Below are 23633 nucleotides of genomic sequence, written 5' to 3' on the forward strand. Positions count from 1 at the left end.
GATGGCTGCCAGGGTCAGGATCCAGTCGAGTGATTTCTGGGCAGGTCCACAGTGACAATGCAGGTCCAAGGGCAGTCTGAGGGCCAGTCCAGATCAACAGGACCCAGGGCCAGGCAGGGTAACTGCTGTAGTTGAGCTGGAAACTGGCATTCCTACAGCAGAGACTGAAGGCTGTAGAATCACCTGAAATGAGGATCCTGGGCCCATGGGCAGGTGATGTGGATGGAGGCCCAGGTGAGGCTGGTCAGGGTCAGTAAGACCTAATAGTTTACTCACAGCTGTGACACTCTCACTGAGAGAAGGCAACCTTGAAGTCTGTATGAAGATGTAGTGCGGATGATACTTCAACTCTGTCATTAGGATGTTGAGCTTGAAGTTTAGGTGCGGAAGAACTACAGAGGGATACTAGGGAACCATAGGAGGACATTAGGGAACCACTACTATACTAAAGTTCTGTATGGGAATTTCCTTTTTTCTTTTTGAGGAACTTCTGCTGTGGGGCCAGTGAACAGATGTGATCAGTGGGCACGAGTAACCTTTCCTTTTAAACCTTGCTGCTACTCAAACACCATTCAATATTATACTCTGTCATAATTCTGAAAAGACCAGAGGACCTTTCAGAAGGGGGAAAAAAGGGATTTTTATCATAAAGAGTGTTCCTACGAATTGAAGACAACAAGAAAGGAAGGAAGGAAAACTCCAGACTCTTATTCCATATTGAGGTCTTGCACAGAAGGAAAGAGCTCTGCCCAGCCCTTGACAACCTAGAAGGCCAACACTGTCATTCAATTAGTAGATGTTAGCAGGTGGCTGAGACACCCTATAGGCACTGCAACTGCAACTAGACTTGTGGTGCTGCTGTTTACACCAGCATAAGCAATCTTTACTCAGTTGCTTTTTGCATTTCACATGATACCTTTCTTCACCACTGTCACTGGTGCTACACAGCTGCCTAGCAGCTGCATAAGGAACAAGACCAAGACATTGATCTAGCCTCCCCCTACCCATCTCTCTTTCCTCCCCGCGATTTGTAAAGGTTGTTTTTCAGCTGGAGCTGTTCCCTGGTATACTAATGTGTCTGTCCAAACAGTTATTTCATGGAAATACCTAGGATAGCATTCCTGAATAAACTAGGGTTACAGCCTAAAACATACACCCTGAGAAATATGAGTTAAGTTAATCTCAGAAATTATCCTCCACTCTAAGGGCATGCTTCTCTAGCTACCAGCGCACATACATGTAAGACCTCAGCCACCCAGTTCCAGACTAAAATTTACTCATATCAGGCACACCTTTATATATAGTACTTCTACACACTTTACATGACAGTTCCACTTCTGTATTCTATAACCACATTTAATAAACAAGAACTAATACTGGGCACTAAACCATTCCACAGCAGAACTTACATAAAGGATAAAACTGGAAACCCCATATACTGGCAATTGAAATGCTTTCTAATAAGTATTACTATCTGCCAGGTTTCCAAAAGGAGTCTGAATTGCTACAGACAGGAAGAAATGAACAGCTAAGGAAAATGAACAGAAACTTGAACAGAAAGGAGTAGAAAAAAGCAAAACTTTTATTTTGGTCCATTATTTAAAGCTAAATGTTCAACAACACCCTAGATTTCCAAATAAGGATTTCAATTCATGCATGATATCCATAAAATGAGCTACTAAGGAACCAAATCTCAGTAGTTCTGTTTACTGTCTTTGGTGCTATGGTGTTGGTTTTTTTAAACATAATACCTTTTACACTCTTCAGAATTAGTTCTGCACCATGTAACTGTGCAAGTTGCTTCCTTCACACTCAGCATGTAAGCAGCTGCCTAACTTTACGTTCAAGCTTCTAATCGTTACTTGCTTTTTAAATATCTATGTGGCAAAACTAAGGTATGATTATAGCAACAGCTGTATGGCTAACAGACAACAACAGCACCAAGCTTCAAGGCACAATGATACCAAGTCAACATCCAATCTCTCCAGGATTTATAATCTGGGTAGCATCTTCACTGCTACTAATACTTGCCCTTACTAGATTTAAATCAGTCACCGCTTCACTGATATTTCTCTGACACACCTCATTCCAGATGCATTTCAAATTTACAGGGTTACAAAGACCTCAAAACAATGTTTTAAGAATTGCTTTGTGGAGAATTTGTTAACAACAAATTTAGGTAGCTTTAGACAGTAAATAGTCTGACAAAGTATTCTAAGAAGCCCTGGTCTAGTTTTCTAGATAGAGGTTTTCAGCACCTCTTAACTAAGTAAACGGCAATACAAATCCTAGCTGGATTGTGATACAGCTATTGATAGGCACACTTAAGGATTCTAGACCATTTTAGAGGAAAAAAGTATTAGCGGCTTAAACTCAACTTTATTTAGAGACATTAAGTCTGGAACATAAAATAATTCTTCCAACTAAAGCACTGCCAGTACCTCACTCCTCTCCTCAAAGTATTTTCATTTAATTTATTTGAGAAGCCAACTTATTGATTAGTTTTTAAAAGGTGAATTTTGTTCTGTTTTCCCTCCTATGCACTATTGTTAAAAAAAGAGCAGCTAATTACCTGTTTCTTTGAAATGCTTTCATTAGCTTTGGTTCCCATGGTAACAGTTCATTAAGCAGTCGTATCAACGTACCATGCAATTCCTTTACTGCTTGCTTCCGGTGGTACCATCTTCCCTGCAAACATAAATACAATTTATTTACATTGCATTAGACCTGAATCTTGTTATATTGTATTAGTACTACAATAATCCTGGTACACTAATACAGCATATGAGGAATATAACTGGAAGAAAATATTAGTAAGTTTCACAGTTATATCTACCCTTAAACTATGTACGACATTAATACTTCTACTTATTTTTATACAATAGAGACATAATGTCCTAGTTAAAAAAGCAATACTGCAAGGATGTTCACTTTTTACAGGTCAAACTTAAAACTGAAGCAGAATGCTATGAACACACCATGTGTTTAAAATTACTTAAATGAGTAACTAACATAGGTAATAATCCATTCAGGTCATGGAAGCCAACCAGGTATGTACACTTTTAATAGTTAGAGATAAAAGTTCTACAGAAAGTCTTACCAAAATCTCATTTAACATAAGTGATATAATATATATTATTATTATTAGCAAAAACAATTTACTACAATTTTCAGAGATAAAAAACACACAGTTTTTGCATGACATTTTTGTATTTTATTCAAAGTTCTAGATAAAGTTTTTTTAAAAGAAAAGTTTGCAAATTGGTCATTTATGAAGTAACAGACTACGCAGCAGAGACCAGTTTTCCAACATAAAAGCTTTAAGTTTTAACTTAAATGTGTAGTTAAAAATAGTTTTATTTTCCAAACTGATATATGTAATCTTATTATCTTCCATGAAGAATTCATGTTTTAATAAATCTGGAAAGGCTGAATGAGGATAAAAGACATTGGGAAATGACAATTAGCATGTATATACATATATACAGCATAACCATGGTGGCCATAATGCTGCAGACCACATCTCTTAACACTCTTAGATACCCCTTATAAGTATTTCTTCCCAGAACTTTATTCTCTCGTTTATTACATAAAAGACAGAACAATGCATATATATGTAACAGCTACAAAAAAAGATGTGGTATATTCTAGTACTTCTGCCACTCTACTAATTCTGTGCATTTTATGTAAATGAGGATTTTATCTCTTGACTTGTCAGAGAGGATGTAAGACAGTAAAGAGACTATAGTCCTGCAAGAAAAAGAAGCAAGACTTGGGAACTTATTTATTTCATATACAATATTTAGCTTTTGACAGAGCTCATATCCTTCACAGCTTCCTGTGGTCCAGCACACCAAGAAATGTAGGGCAGGAAAAGCTGGATAAAGCTTGACATGGCTGCCTTTCATCAGTTTACAATAATGATTTTTCTATGGATTTTTGGAATAATTCCTTTCTCTACATTTCAGCAGATCTCTCCAATGCACAGCAAGATCAGTCAGGCTGAATGCCTGTTTGAAGAGCAGATATCTATTTTTTACGGATAATCATTTACATGATGCATAATGAAACAACATAGCTACTCCTTTATTCAATTAAAATTACAAAAGCAAAGATTTTAAGTAGGAAATTTAAGTAGGAAATAATGGTTAGTGTTGAGCACACAGACAAGCCAGCAAACTGTACTCTAATGTCTTTCATGTGTGGCTATATTTGCACATGTAATGCACTGCAGCACAAAACCTGACACTGAGCACTGCAACAGAAAACAGCTCTTGTGTATATTGTAGCCTACCAAGACATTTGGTATCACCTCCTAATGTTAGCAGTCAACAGAATTAATTGCTAACATATAAAAGAACATTATGTGCACAGATTTATCTTTCCTGTAAGATATACAAAACGTTTCACAGACAGCTTTAAAAGGATGAATTAATATACTACACAGTATTAGTGGATTGTATCAAAACAAAAATCAAAATGGCAAAAATAAACAATGCCACTACTATCAGGATACAGAAATGCTGTATGTGCATTTGATATAGCAAAGAATGGGATGTGTGAAAATGTAGTATTAAAAAGATATGAAAAATTACTACAGGCTAAAACCAACAAGAAATTATTAATTTCTGAGACTCATTTATCTTTAAATAAGGCTAAAATCTTGGCTTAGGTAGAAAAAAAGAGTATTTATGAGCCAGATAAATATCAGCTGACCACTGAGTAAACTTTGAAGTGATAACTGTATCATGCATTGAATAGCCAGACACAAGTAGAAGGCTTAGTCAAGAGCAGACTTCAAGACTTTACTGCCTTCATTAACACTTCAGAGAAGAACAAATACAAGTCACTTTTTTCCTTGTTTACAAAAATGAACAAAAAAATAACCAATCCCCTGTCCCCCAAATTCTAGAGCTAGTTTTTAACAAAAATAGTGTCCTATGGATATAACCTCTAGAAAACTCCAAATTTGCTTCCAAATAATTTTAATGCAAATATTACAGCAACATAATTTTAAAAAATGTAAATGAATTATCTCCCATTATAAATGTAAATGAAGTATCCCAATTACTCATTTTTCTTACTGGGGTTTAGGAGTTGACAATAAACCTGTTAGTAGAAACATACACAGATTTAAGCCATGAGAAGAATTTTCTTTCCTCAGAAACAGGACACAGAACTAATATGGGCCAAAAATGACTGGGGGGTGGAGGGGAAGATCCTTATCTTTTAAATTATTGTGGTTCAGTTGGTTTTCTTGTGCAAACACATAAGATTTCTGCAAAGCCCAGATGTTACACAAATTATCTATTATTCCTTAAATATTAAAATCGTAAAAAGGAAGGGACATAAACAAAAAATAACTGTAACCTTAAGACACATCACTACAAAATCTAGCATTACGTTTCCTACGCAATTTCATTCTCTAACACAGTCTTCTGTTTTTTCCAGGGGAAAAAAAAAAGGCAAATCAATAACTGATAAAGCTATGACTTAACTCCCTAACTTCAGCATTACATAGCTGTCTACTAATTTCTACAGATTATAAACTTGCCTTTACAAATGTCTGTGTTGCAAACTCTTCTCAGTAATACCAAATGACATAAAGCAGGAGAACAGATACAAACTGAAGCTTAGGAGGTTCAGGCTGGACCTTAGAATGTATATTTTCATCAGAAACATATGGCATTAGAACAGGTTGTGCAGAGAAGCTGTTGAATCTCCATTCTTTCTTTCTTGTTTTCAGAACTCAGCTAGTCAGGTCACAGATGACTTAGTGCAGCACTGACAATAGTCCTGCTTCAAGGTGGGGAGACCTTCAAATGCCCCTCTCAACCACTGACTGCAGGGTTTCTTATGATGAAAGATAACAGCCTCTTGGTATAACCTGATGTGTTATGGGATTAACAAATAAATGGAATGCAACACCTGATGGCACAGAAGGAACTGACCACAGCAGAGTAGCCATGACTGTTCCACTCAAAGTAATCAAAATATAGCTGTTCAGAAAATTCCATGAGGAGTGGTTTAGTGGAACAGCAGGGTCAGTACAAAGGAATAGCTATTACAGTCCTGTAGTTCAGTCCTCTCGTCAACAAGGGGTCTGTAGAAATGGAGATCTGGATGCACTGCCTTCTGGTGTTTATGAAATCCAGCAGGATTTTATTAGTAGACGTGAACAAAAATTATCCAGCTACATCAACCCAAGACAGTACTTTAGAGGCAAACACCAGTCTTTCTCTATCACTGAAGAGCTTGCTTTTAATAGACGTGTGAAGAAACTCTTCCCCTTCAATTTACTTGAGCTAATTCTAAGTTTGATAAGACCCTGCATTCCTGATTATTTAAATAGAAATATCCAGTACCTAACTTGGGTGTGTACTGAGTTATGTTCTTATATGGTCTGTAATTCACATTCCCAGTTTCACTTCTTCTATACCTTGGATCTGACTTCTAGTTACTATCTTGTTTCAGGTAGTGACAAACAAAACACTATTTTCTTCTGGAAACACAATGTAAGGTATTAGCAACAGAACAAAAGAGAAAAAAGGCCTAGACAGAGGACAAGTATAAAATGTGACTTTCAGCTGTGTTAAGTTACAAGTAAATTTTAAAAATGCAAACACAATAAAAATACATTTTAGAAATGTGCTGAATGTTTCCATATAAACAGAGACATTCAACACATTCTCAGCCGAAAACTTACCTTTAAAATAAGGTTTCTGACATCCAGAGCAGCCAGGAAATGCTGACTCCACTCTCCGTGATGCCCCAACATACACTATTCTGGCATACTCATCATGGAACCCCAAAGCAGATTGGAGCCAGGATACAGATATATGGGGTAAGGACTGAACTTTATAAGGGAGTTGTTGTTTTGTTTTTAAATAAACACACACACACACAACCACAATATTATGCAGTTTTATAAGATTTTCTTTAATCTTTACTTTATATCCCAGGGACATAAAATAAAAAAAATTAGAAATCTTATAAAACCATGCAATATTGTTGAAAAGGGGTGGTGGTGGAGGGAGAAAACTTACCTTACCCTTAATAGGCCTGCTCCATTCTGCAGCGGGGTTCTGTTGTATGTGTGACATCACCAGTCTAGCGTTTTCTAGTGATGTCACACAGAGAGGGAGTTGGTGATCTGCAGCTGCTTTGGACATCAGATACCTAAAGAAAAGAGATCAATAACTTTTTCAATTCAGATATGGATTGATATTGAATGTTCTTATTAACCAATTTATGGGCCAGATACTAGAATTTCAGACACTTACTTCAATGGCAGTTTTGACTGAGTAAGAATGCATGATGAGATTATGTATTCATAGTATACAAACACATCTATAATTGAAAGTGTTTTCATTTTTAAAATGATTAGAGTTATCTTCTACAGTAAAGGTTCCTGAAAGTCACTATCTTGTATTTTACTTTCAGCAGTGTCATGATGACTATTATAAGTATCTATCAACAGCTACCGTCTGATGTTATTTGAAGACTGAGTTTGAATATAGTCAGGAAGAATGACTTGTAGTAAATTGTAAAACAAATTCACTCATGACATCTCTTAATTTTACCTTTGAGCATTTACTGGCAACTAATGAAAAGATATCTTAGATCAGCCCTCAAACTTTTTTTTTTTTAAAACAGTCTTCAGCTTGCACTTCCATGATCTACATATCTGATCATGCCAAGCTATATCCTAAAATAGTATCCCATACTCTCTTATTAAACATTGCAAACAAATTAAGTAAAAAAAATAAGGCAATAAATTTCTTGCTACTGAGAGTGTCTTAATCTCATGATTTAGTTCATTACTATGAAAAGGACTTTTAATTCAGGCATTTAGCCACATGTTCTAATTTTCTTTAGGCAATATTACTACATGATCATCATTGCATTGATTAATCTACCACATTTATTTTAAAGATATAAAATACAGGAGAAAGTTTATTATCAGGAAGATGTTAGTATCATTTTGAACCTAGCTCAGAACAGTGAAATTATCCAGCACTGAACTGTCACATTTTACTCTTCATTAGAAGAACTTCAAGATACTAACTTATCCTTCCATAACTCATGAAGAAACTGGATGTATGCAGTACCTTAAACTATTTACAAAAAAGTAAATTTTAAGCTGTGTCTTTTAAGCTATTATGGATCTTATTTAACTCCCTTTCATACAGCTGAATTTTGCATCTTCTTAACTGTGGATATACAAGTATTTCTCTATTCTTCAGCTGAACATCTTAAAATCAGCTGTTTTGTTACAACTGTGTGCTGACAGGAATGCCTTGAATAATTTTTTCAAAATAATATACTAACTGACCAAAATCCAAAGCACTGTGAAATGTTCTGAATATACAGTAGTATCTCTACAACAAAAATGTTCCCGATTAAACGTATGAGTACACATTCACATATTTGATGCAAAATCCACACTTCCACATTTGGAACTGTAGAAAGGTACATGATAAAAGTGGCTTAAGGAAAGCTTCTCAGCAAACTTTTATTGGAGGGGCTAGCCACACAAGGAAAAGCATGAAAGATCATGGGAAGCTAAGACAAAACAGTTGTGAAAAAACTAGATGATATAGACAGAAAGAGAGATACTGGAGCAGCTAAGAAAAACTGAAGACTGGGACAAAAATATTGAAAGCTAGTGAGATAAGCAGAAGACAGAAATACCAGAGAAGAAAAAGTAATTATTATGCAGAAGATTTGAAAATTTGAAGCCTAAAATTGGCTTTATTCATTCATATTACACAATTAAACAGCTGGTTGACAACTAAATAGCTGGTTGGATTTCCAAAAGCTCCACATGCTCAATCTCTCCTCAGAAGTACAGAAAACTGCATGGATGTAAATGTGTAAATTTCAGACTCAAAATTCAACATTGTGGGCTCATATCAATGTTTTTTAAAGATCCAGGCAAGCCAGAGAGAAAGAGTAACAGGTTATTTGGAAGTGACTAAAGTATAAGTCAAGTTTTTGGGACAAAGAGTGGAAAAAAGAATATGTTAGATATGTTACAGATGAAGATGCATAGTAACATGGAACCTAAACTGAAATGACAAGAAAATGTTTCAGCTGCAAGACTTCAAGCAGGTCTGTTAAAATTCTGTTATCCTAAATATTTATTGGAATAAGGATCTCTTCATCTGCAGTTTAAACCTGCAAATGTGTGTGTAAACACAGATTTCTCAGACTATAGTATTATTTGTTTGCATGTACATTTAGGTAAATATAGTAATACAGATCAAAACAAGTATAACTAAAAAGTCCTTACATGCAAAAGTCTCAAGCATGGTACATTTTTTAGTGGGGAGGGGGGGAAGAGGCCCGGACAAGAGGAGGGAGGAATGGGGAGAAGGAAGTCCACCTCCTGCTAAGAAGTGAAGAAGATTTAACCCAGTAATAATTAAGTTTCCACAGGGCCCAAATAAGAAGACACAGTAAGTTTTTCCACTTTATTGCTTGTAAAGTTGAGGTCTAATTCACTAAAATATTATTAAGAGCCCTAACCTATTTTTGACAGTTACATGAATTTCTGCTGAGCATTCTTGGGAAGTCCCTGTACAGTCTTGTCTGGTTTTCTACCAAACATTTGCAAACATATAGCAATATTTCCCATTTCTTTACTGTACACAGAGGAAATATTTTATAAACTTTTATTTAGCAAATGAGCCACTTTGCATTATTTTTGCCATATATTAACTTTTTTTTTAAGTGTAGCAAATCAATAAAAAACCCAGAAAACAGTCTCTTCTTAGTTTAGATACTTCCACTTCCTGTGAAAAATTTAACAGCAGCCTGTTTGGAATTTCACAAAAAGCAGACACAGAAAATATTATGTTCCATCCTGGCCCAATGTATTCCTTTGGATAGCCTCAGTATCCTACAAATTAATTTAAGTCTGAGGTTCTAAATATTCCTGACCTGAACTCGTGGGTTTTTAACTCTGAATTTTCAGGTGCACTCCAAAATACATATTTCTGCAGGTGATATGGACTACGAGCTGCAGAAAACCTCAGTTTGCTTTCAGTCCTTCTGACTCACCTGCTTATAAGATATATCCACTCCCAAATATAGTCAAAAACATTCACCTGTCTTGGGAAGTACAACTGTCTAAAACTTTCTGGAACAACATTAGAAGATGGCAGAACCCAAAACCTTTATAAAGGAGGTTTTTACTACTAAGTCGAGAACATCAGTGTGTTACAGACCTCTGCAGAACAGCAAAATCTTCAATGCATTTTCCCCACACCCTAATTAGTTGTGAACTTGGCTGGTGCCCTTTGACTAAGTAATTCTCCTTCCCTCCACCTTTGTCTGACTTTTCTCTCCCTGTAGAGAGAGTCTGGTCTCCTCAGGAAGGTACTGCCCTTTATTCATTTTAACCTTGTCAACTTAAATGTGGGAATCCTTGGCTCCAGCCTCCCTTCTCACTCCCCAGACAGCTATGCACTTACCAATCAGAGTTGCAGGAAATGATTCAAATCCAATGGCGGTACCAAAATAAAGTCTTGCATTTCAATAAACAAGGATTCTTTCAATGTTTATGTTCTCTCCAAGATAATCTATGCTTTAACATAATCAGAACAGGGTCTAGAATTAACTATCCTTGTCAAAACAGTTCATTTTACAATAAACGTGCTTCCTGCAAAGTCAGCTTGCAAAATGACATCTGCAAAAAAGCCTGAAGTTCACTATTTGATACAACTATCTGTAATCCTGTCAGTTTCATAATGGCACGAAAGGATTTAAAAAAAAAAAGTTCTGCGATGATATGCAACAGTTAAATACATACAACTGATCCACAGAATAGTTTAATTAACAGTTTCACACAAAAAACCAATGACTTCAGATCACAAGAGACGCTGATTATCTGAAAGGCAGTAAATAGATTTCCATCCACTCTGCAACTCCCACTGATTTTACCTGACACAAAAGACAACAGAGAAAAATGGGATCCAAAATGGCAGAAACTGATAGCTGTTATCTTGTGTACTGATCAGGATATAAGATGCTACTTTACCTCTCTTCTCATAAAAGAAATTTCATATATTAGACTAAGCCTTTATGTTATCCTAAATATATTAGCAAAATGCTTCACTACCACATATGTTTGTCGAAATTATTTTTTCGTCAATACCACTGCAAGTAGATGTTTAAGTGGAATTAGACTTTGCATGTCTTGATCAATTGGCTAGTTACAGCAAATTTTTAAGAGCTCACATTCAACTAAACTGTCATGCTGTATATACAGTCTAAATTTTCAGCAAACATGATGTAAAAATGCAATAAAATCAATAGGATTTTTAGCCAATATGCTCGACTTCAGATTTATAATTGTCTGCTGACTGCTTGTAACCTCCCCCACATCTATAACAGTATTAGCAACAAAACAGACATAATTTTTACTAGAATCTAATTCTTGTTACTGTAAATTCTGTGGTTTTTTCTGTTAATTCCATTTTTACTCTACTTTTTAGTCACACTGCTTTCAAGTGAAAGGATGTCACTTCACGCATCCCAAGGAACATACCAAAGCTAGAACACATTTTAGCTTAGATGTTCCTTAGGGAGCCACCCAGGATGACACTAGGGAGTCATCCTTTCACTAGACAGTGCACAGAACATTAGACTCAAGTCCTTCAAGTCGCCTTTCTGTACCTCCTGCTTTCTGATTTCTAGTCAGGCACTCAAATAAATAGTAAATCTGACTAACTTATTCTCTCCTTGCCCTCTTGAAATGTAGTAGGTGGTAAGGAGAGGAACTGTTTAGTAGCTGAAGGGATAGACTTTTTAGAGAACCCCGATTGTAACATCACGTACAACTTCACCTGCTACAAAATGGCACTTCTCCTGTCAAAAGCAGTCCCACTTTCTTTTACCCCCAGATGCTCATTCCTGTCCTTACAATGACCCCTCAAACTGTGGCAGAACACAAGCACAGGTATTTGTGCAACTGCATGATAAATTGCACTAGAAAACTGATCGGAGTTACAAACACAGCAACAGTAAAAAAGTAGTTAGGTTTATCACAGACTAACTCTCTCACCATGCAGCTGAACAAAGAATTTTGCTACCCTCTCTCATGGGGTGGACAGAAAATATAAGCTGCCAGAGCCACAGAGAGTAGGAACTATTTATTTGGCAGCAGTTTTGGCTTATTTCAGTTGAAAGCGTATGTGAAATTGCAGCCTCGCTTCAGAACTGTGGCTAGAGTTCAAGAGCAAAGCAGTCCAGGAAGAGATAATATTGAGTTGAACTTCTGTTTAAAATTAAAGAACTGAGGTCAAATTTCATTTTCCTCTCTAAAGAGTTATGGCAAATTGGCACTAAGGCAAATCTCATCATTGTTAAAAGAAACTCACCAGTAACGAAGCAAAAGTGCAAGAGTGTTTAAATGGAAAAATATTACTCATAGCTAATTCAAAAGACAATACAGGTGTACAAAAGAGTACAGAACCAAATTGTTTTAATCAACCAAACAGTGAAAATCCTTTCCAACAGGTTTATTATTTCCTTGTTATAGGAGAAACTGGTAGTAATGCCTACACTTAAAATTACCCATGGCTTTCCATTACATAACCCTGTTCTAATTTGCTTTTAACTTGCCAAACAACTTGTTTGGGCTAAAAGTCTCTCATATCGTTTGTTGGCTCAAGCTGATGTTCTGAAAAGTGTCAGATACAACCAGTCCAACTACCTACAAAAAATGCAGGAAAACAGTAAGTTTACTCATGTTAGAGAAGTCTTACAGCTCAGCTCTTTCATTACAGCCCCCAGTACTTCCAAGTTCTGGAGAAGGAATTCCTTTTACGTACTCTAGAATGGTCTCCTAGGAAACAAAGGGCAGTTAGGACTAAGGAAAAGGTTACACTTTGAAGTCTTAATATAAATCAGACAAGCTGTATTTCTAATATGTGTTAGTATTTAACGTAAGTTTTAAAGCTTGCCTTGAGGGTTTCTCTCAGTAGCATGTGCTAACAACTACTCAAACTGGAATTACCAAGCAGGTTAGTCATGAAGAAGAAAGATTCCTATGGCTTCCCCTAGGTCACTATGCAAACAAAAAAATCAATAAAGTTACCACAAAGTAGTAAGACCACCACCATCTTCGGGTCAAAACAAGAAAGAATTCCATGAACAGCATCAAAATGAATAGCATAATTAAAATTAGCTTTCACATTAGGTCAAATTTCCATTATTAAATTAGAACAATGTTTTACTTAATAACACTAGGCACTTCAGAAAAGCTGAAACAAACTCTATTCTGGATGCTTCTGAAACTGACACTGTCATCTGTGTCAGAGCTGAAGAATGAAAGCCTGCATTTCCTCCAGTTTTTAAGATATCTAACCTAATTACACATGGTGTTAGACATAAAAAATGAAATTCTAATGACTTCCCTTGCAAAGTGAAACCTCATTTCAGCAAGCCAAGTTTATTGACTATTCATCTAATTTAACATATTTGTATTTTTTAAAAAGTGAATATGAAATTTGCCTATTATTTTTTAAAAATCAGTACTTCACTTTACTGTTTCCTTATAATCACTTCTTCAGCAATTAATCCTAGACTTTTTTCTTTACATAAAATTACTAACAACACAAGTGTTTAGAGACCCAGAATCATGATCTGATAGATCTATACAAGAACACAGAAAAATTGTCCTTACCTCACAACTTCTGAATGCTGAATGAGTTGTATCTTAACTCCCCTGTACTTAAGTGTTTGGGTTTTTTTTAAGATGGTGCGATTAGAACTAAACATAGTATACCTGCTGAAGTCATGCAACTTATTTACATAATGACATTATCAGATTTCAGTTCAAAGAGCAATTATGACATATTTAGCATTTGTCTACCCTTGAAGAAGTCTTGTTGGTACGGTTTTACTAGTAGACTAAAAGTCTCACCTATATGAAAATTATTGATATGCTGATATGTATTCTCATTTTTGGCTTTTTCTTCTATTGTTGACATAGCCTTTCTGATAACTTCCTGACAACCTTATCATAAAACCAATTTGCAGTTTAGCAACTACAAAATAATTCCAAGTTAAGTCTGTTTTTATTCCTTTGACTATTTTAACAACTATTATGCTAAGTGTCTGCACTGAAATTTGTCTTTCAGAGTCCTAATTTTTATTGTCCCTCACCTACCAGATATCTCTCCCCTATTTAAATAATTTAAGAATAAATTATTTCTGCAGGACACTAAAGACGTCCACAGAAATTAGCAGCCTCATTTCTAACGTTTTGAAAAAGCAACATTTTTAACTACTACTGTTCATAGAAATGCCACAGAAATGCCTACCAAAGTTTTAATAAACAAAACTGCAATGAAAAAGAGTAGAAAGAGTTGGCTGTAGAGGGCCATTTAAATTAGTACTATTTACATCTTTAAAACCATCCACCATCTTGATGAGAATCACTGCCTCCTACAAAACCCCAAATGTGTTGGATTCTCTTGTCTAACCGTTATTCTTTTGAGGTTTTCAGCTGCATAGACTGAGTGATCCAGTGTAGATCAGTAAAATTTGTATCTCAATCTGGTATCAAAAGCCAGATAGCATGCTTTCCTGTACAACCTACTTGAATAAAAATTAAACAAAGCCAATTTTAGTAACTTACTTGCAAACAAAAGGAGTTAGGAATCCTAATAAGCAATGTAAGAGTCCGCTCATAAGAAGATCTGATCAGCACTGTGCAGGCAGATATGAGAACTCTATCCTGTAATTGCTTGATGGGTAAGAGTTTGTCCTCAGGGAAGAATGGTCACATGTTTAATACAAATGAACTACTCCTAAGATATTACCACTATCCACATTTTATTTTGGCAGTGAAAAGTGTTAACACAGTTACTGAATTTGATTATCATAAAAACATTGTGAAGAGAGCACTATATACAGAAAAGATTAAAATTACAGTCTCCAGGTATCAACCTTATAAGGCTTCATGCAGTTACTGAACAGGAATAAAATCTTCAGTTGACAGGCCTCAGCAAATAACTGGCACCGTTTTATACCCATACAAGAGAAAGCTTTTAATGTCACATACCGATTTCTTTTTAATGTCCTCCAGATCTTTGAGTTCATTCTCAATCTTTGTGATTAATTCCCTGAGTTCATCAAGATTAGTGCAAATAAGCTAAAAAACAAATGAACACAAACACTTGGTAATGTGGGACTTGGAAAATGTACAATTAAGTTAAATAAAATCTAAAAGCACATGTTATTACTTAGTGCCACCATTTTATTTTTATTTTCTTATAGCATTTTTAAATCTAAAAAAATAGGACTTTTTGAAAGGAAGAAAATCTAGTAAGAAAATACTTCACTCTTCAGACATAAACCGTATCTCTGTCGAAGCCTGCATAAACCGAAGCCTGTAAGCTTCCGTTTCAAAATGAAGGTATTTTCTTAAAACTTCTGTGGATGACAACTACCAAATTTGTCTCAAGTATAGCAATGAGTTGGAACAGGTTTGAGTACCAAACTCCTCCCTGGTGAATTAAAGTGGATTAGCTTTGGATTATGCTGTGGTTATAACATAATTACACTTGTTACAACTCTTTCCTGAACATAAGTTTATACGTTTACACAGAGTATTCCTGAACAATAACCTAGCCATGCCTATCAAATCTACCTACTTATCTACGTTTTGAGAAAGGATTATATTATTTTTATTCCTGTCTTTAGAAAACAGCTTTTTACATTTTTCCTTTCAGAATATGGGATGTTATTTTCTTGAAAAAAATCGTCAAACAAAAGTAATCTGTATGTTTTGGCTTACCATCATTTAGGGCAATTAAAGACTTAATAAACTGGAAATTATTAAGCCATTAGGTTCTTTCAGGTTATTGTACGTTAAGACTTGCTTCTTTCTGAACACCCTTAGGTGGAAATGTTTTCATTACTACTGAAAACATGTTGAAATAATTTAAGAAAATCAAATGCAAATAGATAAAGACCCCACAAAAATGCTTTTATCATACAACTGCTAATTTTATTTTTTTTCCCAAATCAGTAATTCATAACAATGTATTTTTACTTCAATTACACATGAAGGTTTAGATTAGCAGCAAATTCATATTAAAAAAAACTTTGTTTCACTATTAAAACACAGAACTGACACTTTTAGCAAAATACAGAAACCGTAACGCACACATGCCATTATTTTCATAACACTTGTGTACATTTGAGAGCACTGGGGAATTGGAGTGACTCAAACTAAAGTCTACAGTGCTCACGTTTATCAAGTTTAAAATAGCAAATGAATAAGGAAATTGGCACTGCCTTGCTGTAGACAATGTATGTAAAGTTAACTTGCAAAAGGTTTCTCTCTCTACACAGAAAATAGTATTACTATGTGTAACTCTACTAGGTTCAACACACATATCTGTCCTGCACTTAAAGAAGTTCCAAATACGTAAGATATAAACAGGAAGCCAAATACTGTCTTTTCTTTTCCCATCTGGCCTGCAAAGAAATCTATGATACTGTATTATTATACAAGAAGATGCAAATTTGTCACATTAAGCCCTTGACAAAAGTCAATAAAGGCATGGATAAAGATTTTCCCTACGCAATTATAATTAAATAATCAAATAATTAAATAATTTCACTACGCAATTATTTCCCTCTGACAATATATCTGACAATTCAGTTTTTAAATTTTATCACTGCTTTTTATTTTCTCCTATGAGACATTTAATACAGTGTACCATGGATCAAAGATACATCAGAACTATGAACCAAAAAAGATACTGTCTTCATTTGCTACAAGTGGGTGAATTTCTCTCTAGGAACTCACTTCTAGAAAGGCAAGAGTTTGCAAGGAGAAGGGTGATTTCACTATTGTTATTTGAATGCTGTTCTGGAAATACCAACTCTGTCTTTGACTCTACCATAAAAAGCTCCGACGTCATCAGACAATTCATGCAGCCAAACGTTTCACAGGTTCCAGTCCTGTTTCTCATTTTCAGAACAGTTACTTGAGACATAAGGATCCGATCTGAAAAATTGTTAGTGTGTACCAATCCAAACTACATCAATGGGAAAAATAATGCAAATATATAAAGTTTAGTCGTGTTAGGGCTGGGGGTGACAGGGAAGAGTAATCAAATCTCTAAGTCACAATTTTCACCAGAAGGGTGTACATTTGAGGCTAATATCTGTGTGTCAATTACCCATTCGTAAAACAAGGAAGGTAACAGCAGCTCAGCTTAGAGGATTTACTGTCAAAAGGAGTTTATTATTTGAAATACTCCAATACTGTACTGAAAACTATAAAAAGGTTCAAGAAGAAATTTATATTTCTTCATTCACAGTAGGATTTGAAATGAGGTACTAATGATGCTCACTGACTGGAAAGAAGCCATTTCTGAAACTTCTCTCACTTGGTTAACATTTCCCATCTTACAGAATGAAGCCAGCACTTTGAAGGAAAGATGAAAAGAACAGTAATAAGAAAGTGTAGTGTATTGTCTTATCATTTTCGTATTGAATCTAGCTGCTATTTCTCATAATGAGACTAACATATGTTTCAGTGCTCTTTGCTCATGCTTGCTAATTGGCTGAACTTAGCAATTCAATTTTCTGCAAACAACACTGCCTTTCTAAATAGTTTTGTATGTTTTAACAGGTAAGTTAATGTGAAGGCAAAAAGAAAGGTATTAATGTTACAATCTAATCATTCTGTCACATTCCGATAGCCCACTGGTAGTTTCACATACTGCTCTTGAAGAACATGCCTTCTAATCATCTATCATGAGAAAAAGAATCTGAAGAGAAAAAAATGTTTCTTTTATGACTTATCAAAGGTAGTGAAAGATTAGTCCCTATTCTCTAGAACACTACATGGTGGCTTAAAGATTCAGGTTGTAAATATTTCCATTGATGTATAAGTCACATAATTTGTTACGTACGTGCTAACTACAACACAGACATTTTCACATCAGGCACAGTACTTACTACATATGGGCTTAATTTTCACAGGCAATAAGCATCCTGTTTTTCAACTGAATACAGTGGAAGCTTCAGGTATTCAGTATTCCAGTAAATTTTCAAATTCAGTGTTCAACTTCCCTGTTAGGATACAATCTCAGATCTCAGTAATCTCTCAGACCCTCACTGACTCCTAGAACTTCAAGGAGGAAAGACAGGAAATCTCCCCTGATTTTTGTAAGGAAAGACAGGGGGATGAAGCTCTCTTCCAACTTGGGACTCTCCTGTGATCCACTTCTCAGAATTTATAAATGAACTATTTAGCATTATAAAAACAAATCTAATCTGTGGATCTATTGATAAATGCAAACCTAGTGTACTCTCCCAGATCACTGATGCTCCCTCCTTGCCCCCCTTAACTTCAGCCAATCTTTTAGCATAATTTTTACTCACTTCCATGGGGTCTCATGCTTAACTTCAGGTTATCTGTGTAATGACTGTAAGTTATATTTTTATTTCCTATGAACCAGCTCTTTTATTGCTGCCATCTCCATGTGGAAAATGTCCAGATCTCCTTTCGAGATCTGCATTTAATATAGACCATAGCTGATAAAACGGAAACTGTTAAGACACAGTTAAACAGAAAAGCTGAAGTTAGCCCAGTTCCTTAAAATGTGTGCACTCCTTTTTTCCTTAGTTATAGTACATGTAGGTCTATATAGCTACATGTGTATATATGTGAGGGGAAAGGAAGAAAGACTGAGACAAAGCACTTGTTACCAAACCTTTGTACTTTGTAACTGGAAAAGAAAGCCCAAAACCCCACATTAGCGTCCCTTCTGTCATTTCTGTCATTAATTACTGTCATTTCTTTAAAACATTAATGAGAAACAGTAATAATAAGCTTGGAACTCAGAATTTCTTTTAAAAGGAAATACACAACAGCCAACTAACTCATGATCTATGAAGCCGTAAACTCACTTCTCAAATAACTTTCAAAATATTAAAAACAGGACACATTTTGTGTGTGTTTTTATTTGGTAAAGAGAATTTAATTTGCATCTGCTTCTGTTTTGGGTTTGTTTTTTGTTTTATTTTGTTGTTTGTGGGTTTTTTTTGGTTTTTGGTTTTTTTTTTTTAAAAAAAACAACCAGCCTTGAGCTAAGAAATTAATATAAGGTCTGAAATCACATACAAGGAAGGAGTGATGTTCACTGACCTATGCTTTTACTGCTTTGTCTGTAACATTCAAACTATGATAACAGACCAGAAAATCTGTGCAGTATGTTTCCTCAAAAGGTTGTTTAAAAATGGCATTATAAATGTTAGGACTAAGTATTTCAATTATCTCTTGATTTTTTTTGTTAATAATTGATTTTAATGTATAATTTGGGTCACTGCACATATTATATTTATTAATACTAATTTTTTCAGCTTTAATGTCAAATTATGATTTTCAGGTAAAGGATCTATACTTAGGTACAGGATCTAGTCTTACAAAATAAAGTGCCTTATGGCTTTTTTTTTAACATTTGTAGGCTGCAGGCACATAAAACATCTTACAAATTTTCATTTATTTACTTTCTTTCCAAAAGAACTGATGTTTAGATATGAATGGCAACATTCTTACAGTTATACCCTCCCTGGCGTACCTCACAGGGCCTCTATAGACTCAAGCTGTTTTACCAAATATTTAAAAAATACACTCTCACCTTCAAACAGTTACATAGTTTCATTAAGGTTGGTCATCCATGTACGTGGAGCAGAGTATTTTGAAGCATACTTTACTAGGCTCTAAAAGTCTTAGTAGTATTCCAAATATAAGTATTTTAATATTCTAACAGTCATACCAGTCCTGCCTGTCCTCTTGAAAAAGGCAGGTTAAACTGTTAAAAAGTTCCCTAGTAAGACTAAACTGCTCATACTAATTGATCTTAGCTTCACCTAAAGCAGATATAAAGCCTAGCTTTGATCAAACGAGACAGAATTATTTTGTTACATTTTAATTAACATTTTACATAGGTAAATGTAATAATGTTAATTTTACACTTAGATAGATATGTAAACGTACAGTTTACCTTGGTAAGATAAAAGTTGGGCTAAGTTTTAGATAATGTTTTAGACAGACTACTTAAATGCAGTAGTTTAATACTGTAAAAAATGATTTCTAACCTAACTGTGTACATCCATGGCATGCAGGTAATGTGCTGGGAAAAATACAATTTTTAGACACTGTACCTATTTTTTGGAGCTGCTAGGAAACATTTTAGTCACTACCATTAGAATACAGACAAACGTCAGTGTACACTTACATATCAGTCTTTTCTCAATGTTGACTGTTACTAACCAATTTTATCACCAGAAGTTCTACTAGCTCCACCTCAAACACATCATCATCATGGAATAAATTGATTCAGTGTGAGGGTTTTACAGAACAGTCATGATTTAATGTGGGTCTATTGCTCAGAATAGCACAGATTGCTTTCTGGAAAAAAACAAAACAAAACAAAACAAAACAAACAAAAACCCCAAAAAACTTTATAGCCAAAGGATAACTTCAATCCAAGCAGGCATGCGTACATAAATTGTGACTTAGAACTGAAGTACTGTAACACTTCCATTACAGCACCATAAAACCACATTATAATAATTAGCACTCTTCGTGCTCTCTGGTCTAAAGGCCACGTGCAGATAAGGGGTAAAAACTGCAAACAAGATGAGCACAGGAGCCTCCAAATTTTTTGCAAGTCTTTCAGGAAATCAAGCTAGATTTCAGTTCAAGGACCACAGTGTCACACCTCATACAAAACCCAAGTAATTTCCCAGAAAATTCTATCTACCTTAAAAATTCCATGAACAACTCCTAGTTTTTACAGATTTATCTGGGATCTTAAACAATACTGTGCAACTGTGTGTAAGCTGTACATACTAAAAAATGCTAAAACATTCTCTACCAAGAAAAGGTGAAATGCACTTTCAAAACCACTATCAGATTAAACCTTTTGAACTAGAAGATGGAAATTCATCTTTGATTAGGAATTCCAAGGTCTCTATCAGAAACCAAAGGACTTATTTCACAGACAGTCAGATTTCAAGTGCTTATAACAAAAATTAAAATAATTTACCTGAAATTCTGGTATGGTAGACTTTGTGACACCTTTCCTCTTCTTTGTGATTGCTTTTTTAGATACCGATTTTTTCCCTTGTAAGATTAAAAGAGAAAACCTTCATAATGCTGTTTGTTGTACTTCATTAATAAAACCAAATTACATACAGACTTGAAAGTTAAACTATAACTAACAGATGGCTGACAGTAAGTCACGAAAACAAGATGGATCAGAACTAGACTCAGCAAAAGCAAACATTAAACTACAAGTATCTGTGTAGGGGAGTCTTGGGGCGGGGGGGGGAGGAGGCAGAAAGAAAAAAAAAAAAAAGGAAAAAAAAGAAAAAAGAACAAACCCACTACAATGCCCATAATATACCACCTAAAAATTTAAGTCATAAAAGAAACATTCATACCACTGTTCTTGAAGGAGTCAAATCCAGAACTTATGCCACAAACTTAAAAAATATAGCATCTTACCTTCAAGATTTGTTCTCTGACACTGTAAAGTGAACCACACATTAGGGTCTGGGACCTCTGTATCTTACAGTAAAAAATACCCTCAAAGCACAAGCAATATCTAGAAATCCCCAAATGAACATGCTGAAGTTACCAATGAAATCAGATTACTGATTTGTTTTTCGCGGCTGTGGCAAAACCTAACATTTTAGAAGAAAGCAAATGCCTTCCTATAATGCCCTTCACACCCAACTGTGCTATATAAGAACATGGGTGTAACTAAAAACCTCCTTGAAGGTAAGGCAAGTGCTTTACTGCCTATAGTCCCAGGGTTCACAAGTCACATACATTTCTCAAATCAAGTAGTTATGTCACCAAGCCATATATGCAAGATAATGGGGTTTCTTACAGAGTTATTTCTACATTAATGTGGTAAATTGAAACAAGCCCACTTTTGACCTGTTCATTCACATTAAAACCATCACTCTAAGATTACTGCTGTGGTCACATTCATGAGTCCTAAACAAGAATTAAAAACCTTAAAAAAAATTTAAAAAACCCACAACATACAAAGCATGTGGAACTTGTCAAATAGAATCATTACAGGCACTCGGTAATAACACAAACATAAGCATATTTGATATTTATATTAATTAAAATATTGTCAGGAATTGCATTTTATTTTTTCCTAATATATGCTTGCTTGTGTGTGCAAATCAATATGTACACATACATACACCTATTCATAGATGCTTAGGCATCTCTATTTTCAGTTTATTACACTATCCTATTTTCAGTTTATTATACTGTGTGTTTTCTGAACATCTTACCTGAATCTAAAATAAAACACACTTAAGAGACAGGGCACAGGGCTCGAAGGATCTAGATTTGAAACTCCACATAAAATCAAACCATATAAAAATCACTAAATCAACCAAGGTTTGAAACTCCACATACTGAACACATAACAAAATTTAAAGAGCCCTCAACTACCAAAAACAAACACTCACAGATTTCACATTACAGAACAAATCATAGAAGAGAAGCATGTTTATTAGAATAATGACCCAAATGTTTTGACAATGGGCAAAAGAGGTCAGCTTTTTGTTATATATTTTAAGAATCCAGCTGCATTGAAAACATAATTGCTACTACTGAGAATAGTGTTGTCCATTTAATGAACTAAAGCAGACATCTAATATAAGCTTTCTTGACAAACTGACTCAAAAAGAAGTCTGGTCACATGGTGGTTCCTTGTTATAGCCCTGTAAAAGAATGTTATCTGGCAAGAACACGAAGGGATAAAAACATGGGGCAGCTAGACTGTCTTGCTTCTTTACAAAAAGAAAGATTTGAATATGATTAAAATGAAAATTTTCATTTTATTTGAGTATTTTCAACATACTTTTCAGAAAATATTTACTTGAATATTTTCAACATCAGGTGCTATATGATGCAGTGTACTTCAAAAAATAACAGAATTAACGGAAATATACTCTCTTTTCCCCAATATTTCCTTCTGAAAAGGGGGAAAGAAAGAAAGTAAATATTTCTTCCTTTGCAGCAGCATCTGAAAAGCATGCAGTAGGGAAGACATGGGTAACAGACAGAACAAGAATTAAAAAAACCTGACTAGAAGCACAAGGAAAATAAGCCTTACCTTCTCTGTAAACTGAATCAAGGAAAAAAAGTCTTTGAAAATAGAGTATGACATATAGGTTATCATAAAGCATGACTACTAGAATATATGTACCATAAGACTTACACAATTCCCAGGCTGACATCTGCCATGAACTAAGAATATATCTGTACAGAGCAGCACCACAGTCTCTTTCCCGTTTTGTGACTATATACACCAGATGTCCTATCGTGCAGGCACACATCACATACCAAAAAATAAGAAAACACTACAGATATTTGCACAATAGGAGAGAATTAATATATTCAGCAAATTAACTTTGGCAAACTCATCTTCTACCTTAATAACATCCTTATAAAATACCAAATTGAAATGCAAAAGAAGTTATAGCAATAGTACTGATAATCTCTCTCTTTTAAAAAAAACTTTATCTCTGGTTTTCCAAAAATAATATTTCTTGTATGC

At 34.9% G+C, this 23633-nt stretch overlaps 1 protein-coding gene across 7 annotated transcripts in view; it reads right to left on the bottom strand.

Moving 5' to 3' along the window:
* Positions 1 to 23633, bottom strand: part of BRD10 (bromodomain containing 10) — a 52360-nt gene that overhangs the window by 7953 nt on the left and 20774 nt on the right. For 3 of the 7 annotated variants that reach the window (XM_072858999.1, XM_072859003.1, XM_072859006.1), the window contains 5 exons: positions 21090 to 21166; positions 15077 to 15166; positions 12774 to 12853; positions 7047 to 7179; positions 2573 to 2688 (listed from right to left, as the gene is read on the bottom strand). In XM_072858999.1, coding sequence (XP_072715100.1) covers positions 2573 to 2688; positions 7047 to 7179; positions 12774 to 12853; positions 15077 to 15166; positions 21090 to 21166 — 496 coding nt within the window. The remainder of the gene's footprint in view (positions 1 to 2572; positions 2689 to 7046; positions 7180 to 12773; positions 12854 to 15076; positions 15167 to 21089; positions 21167 to 23633) is intronic. The other 4 variants (XM_072859000.1, XM_072859001.1, XM_072859002.1 and 1 more) reach the window with 4 other exon arrangements.

The sequence above is a fragment of the Ciconia boyciana genome, chromosome 4 (assembly GCF_034638445.1).
Source record: "Ciconia boyciana chromosome 4, ASM3463844v1, whole genome shotgun sequence".
NCBI classification, from domain to species: domain Eukaryota; kingdom Metazoa; phylum Chordata; class Aves; order Ciconiiformes; family Ciconiidae; genus Ciconia; species Ciconia boyciana.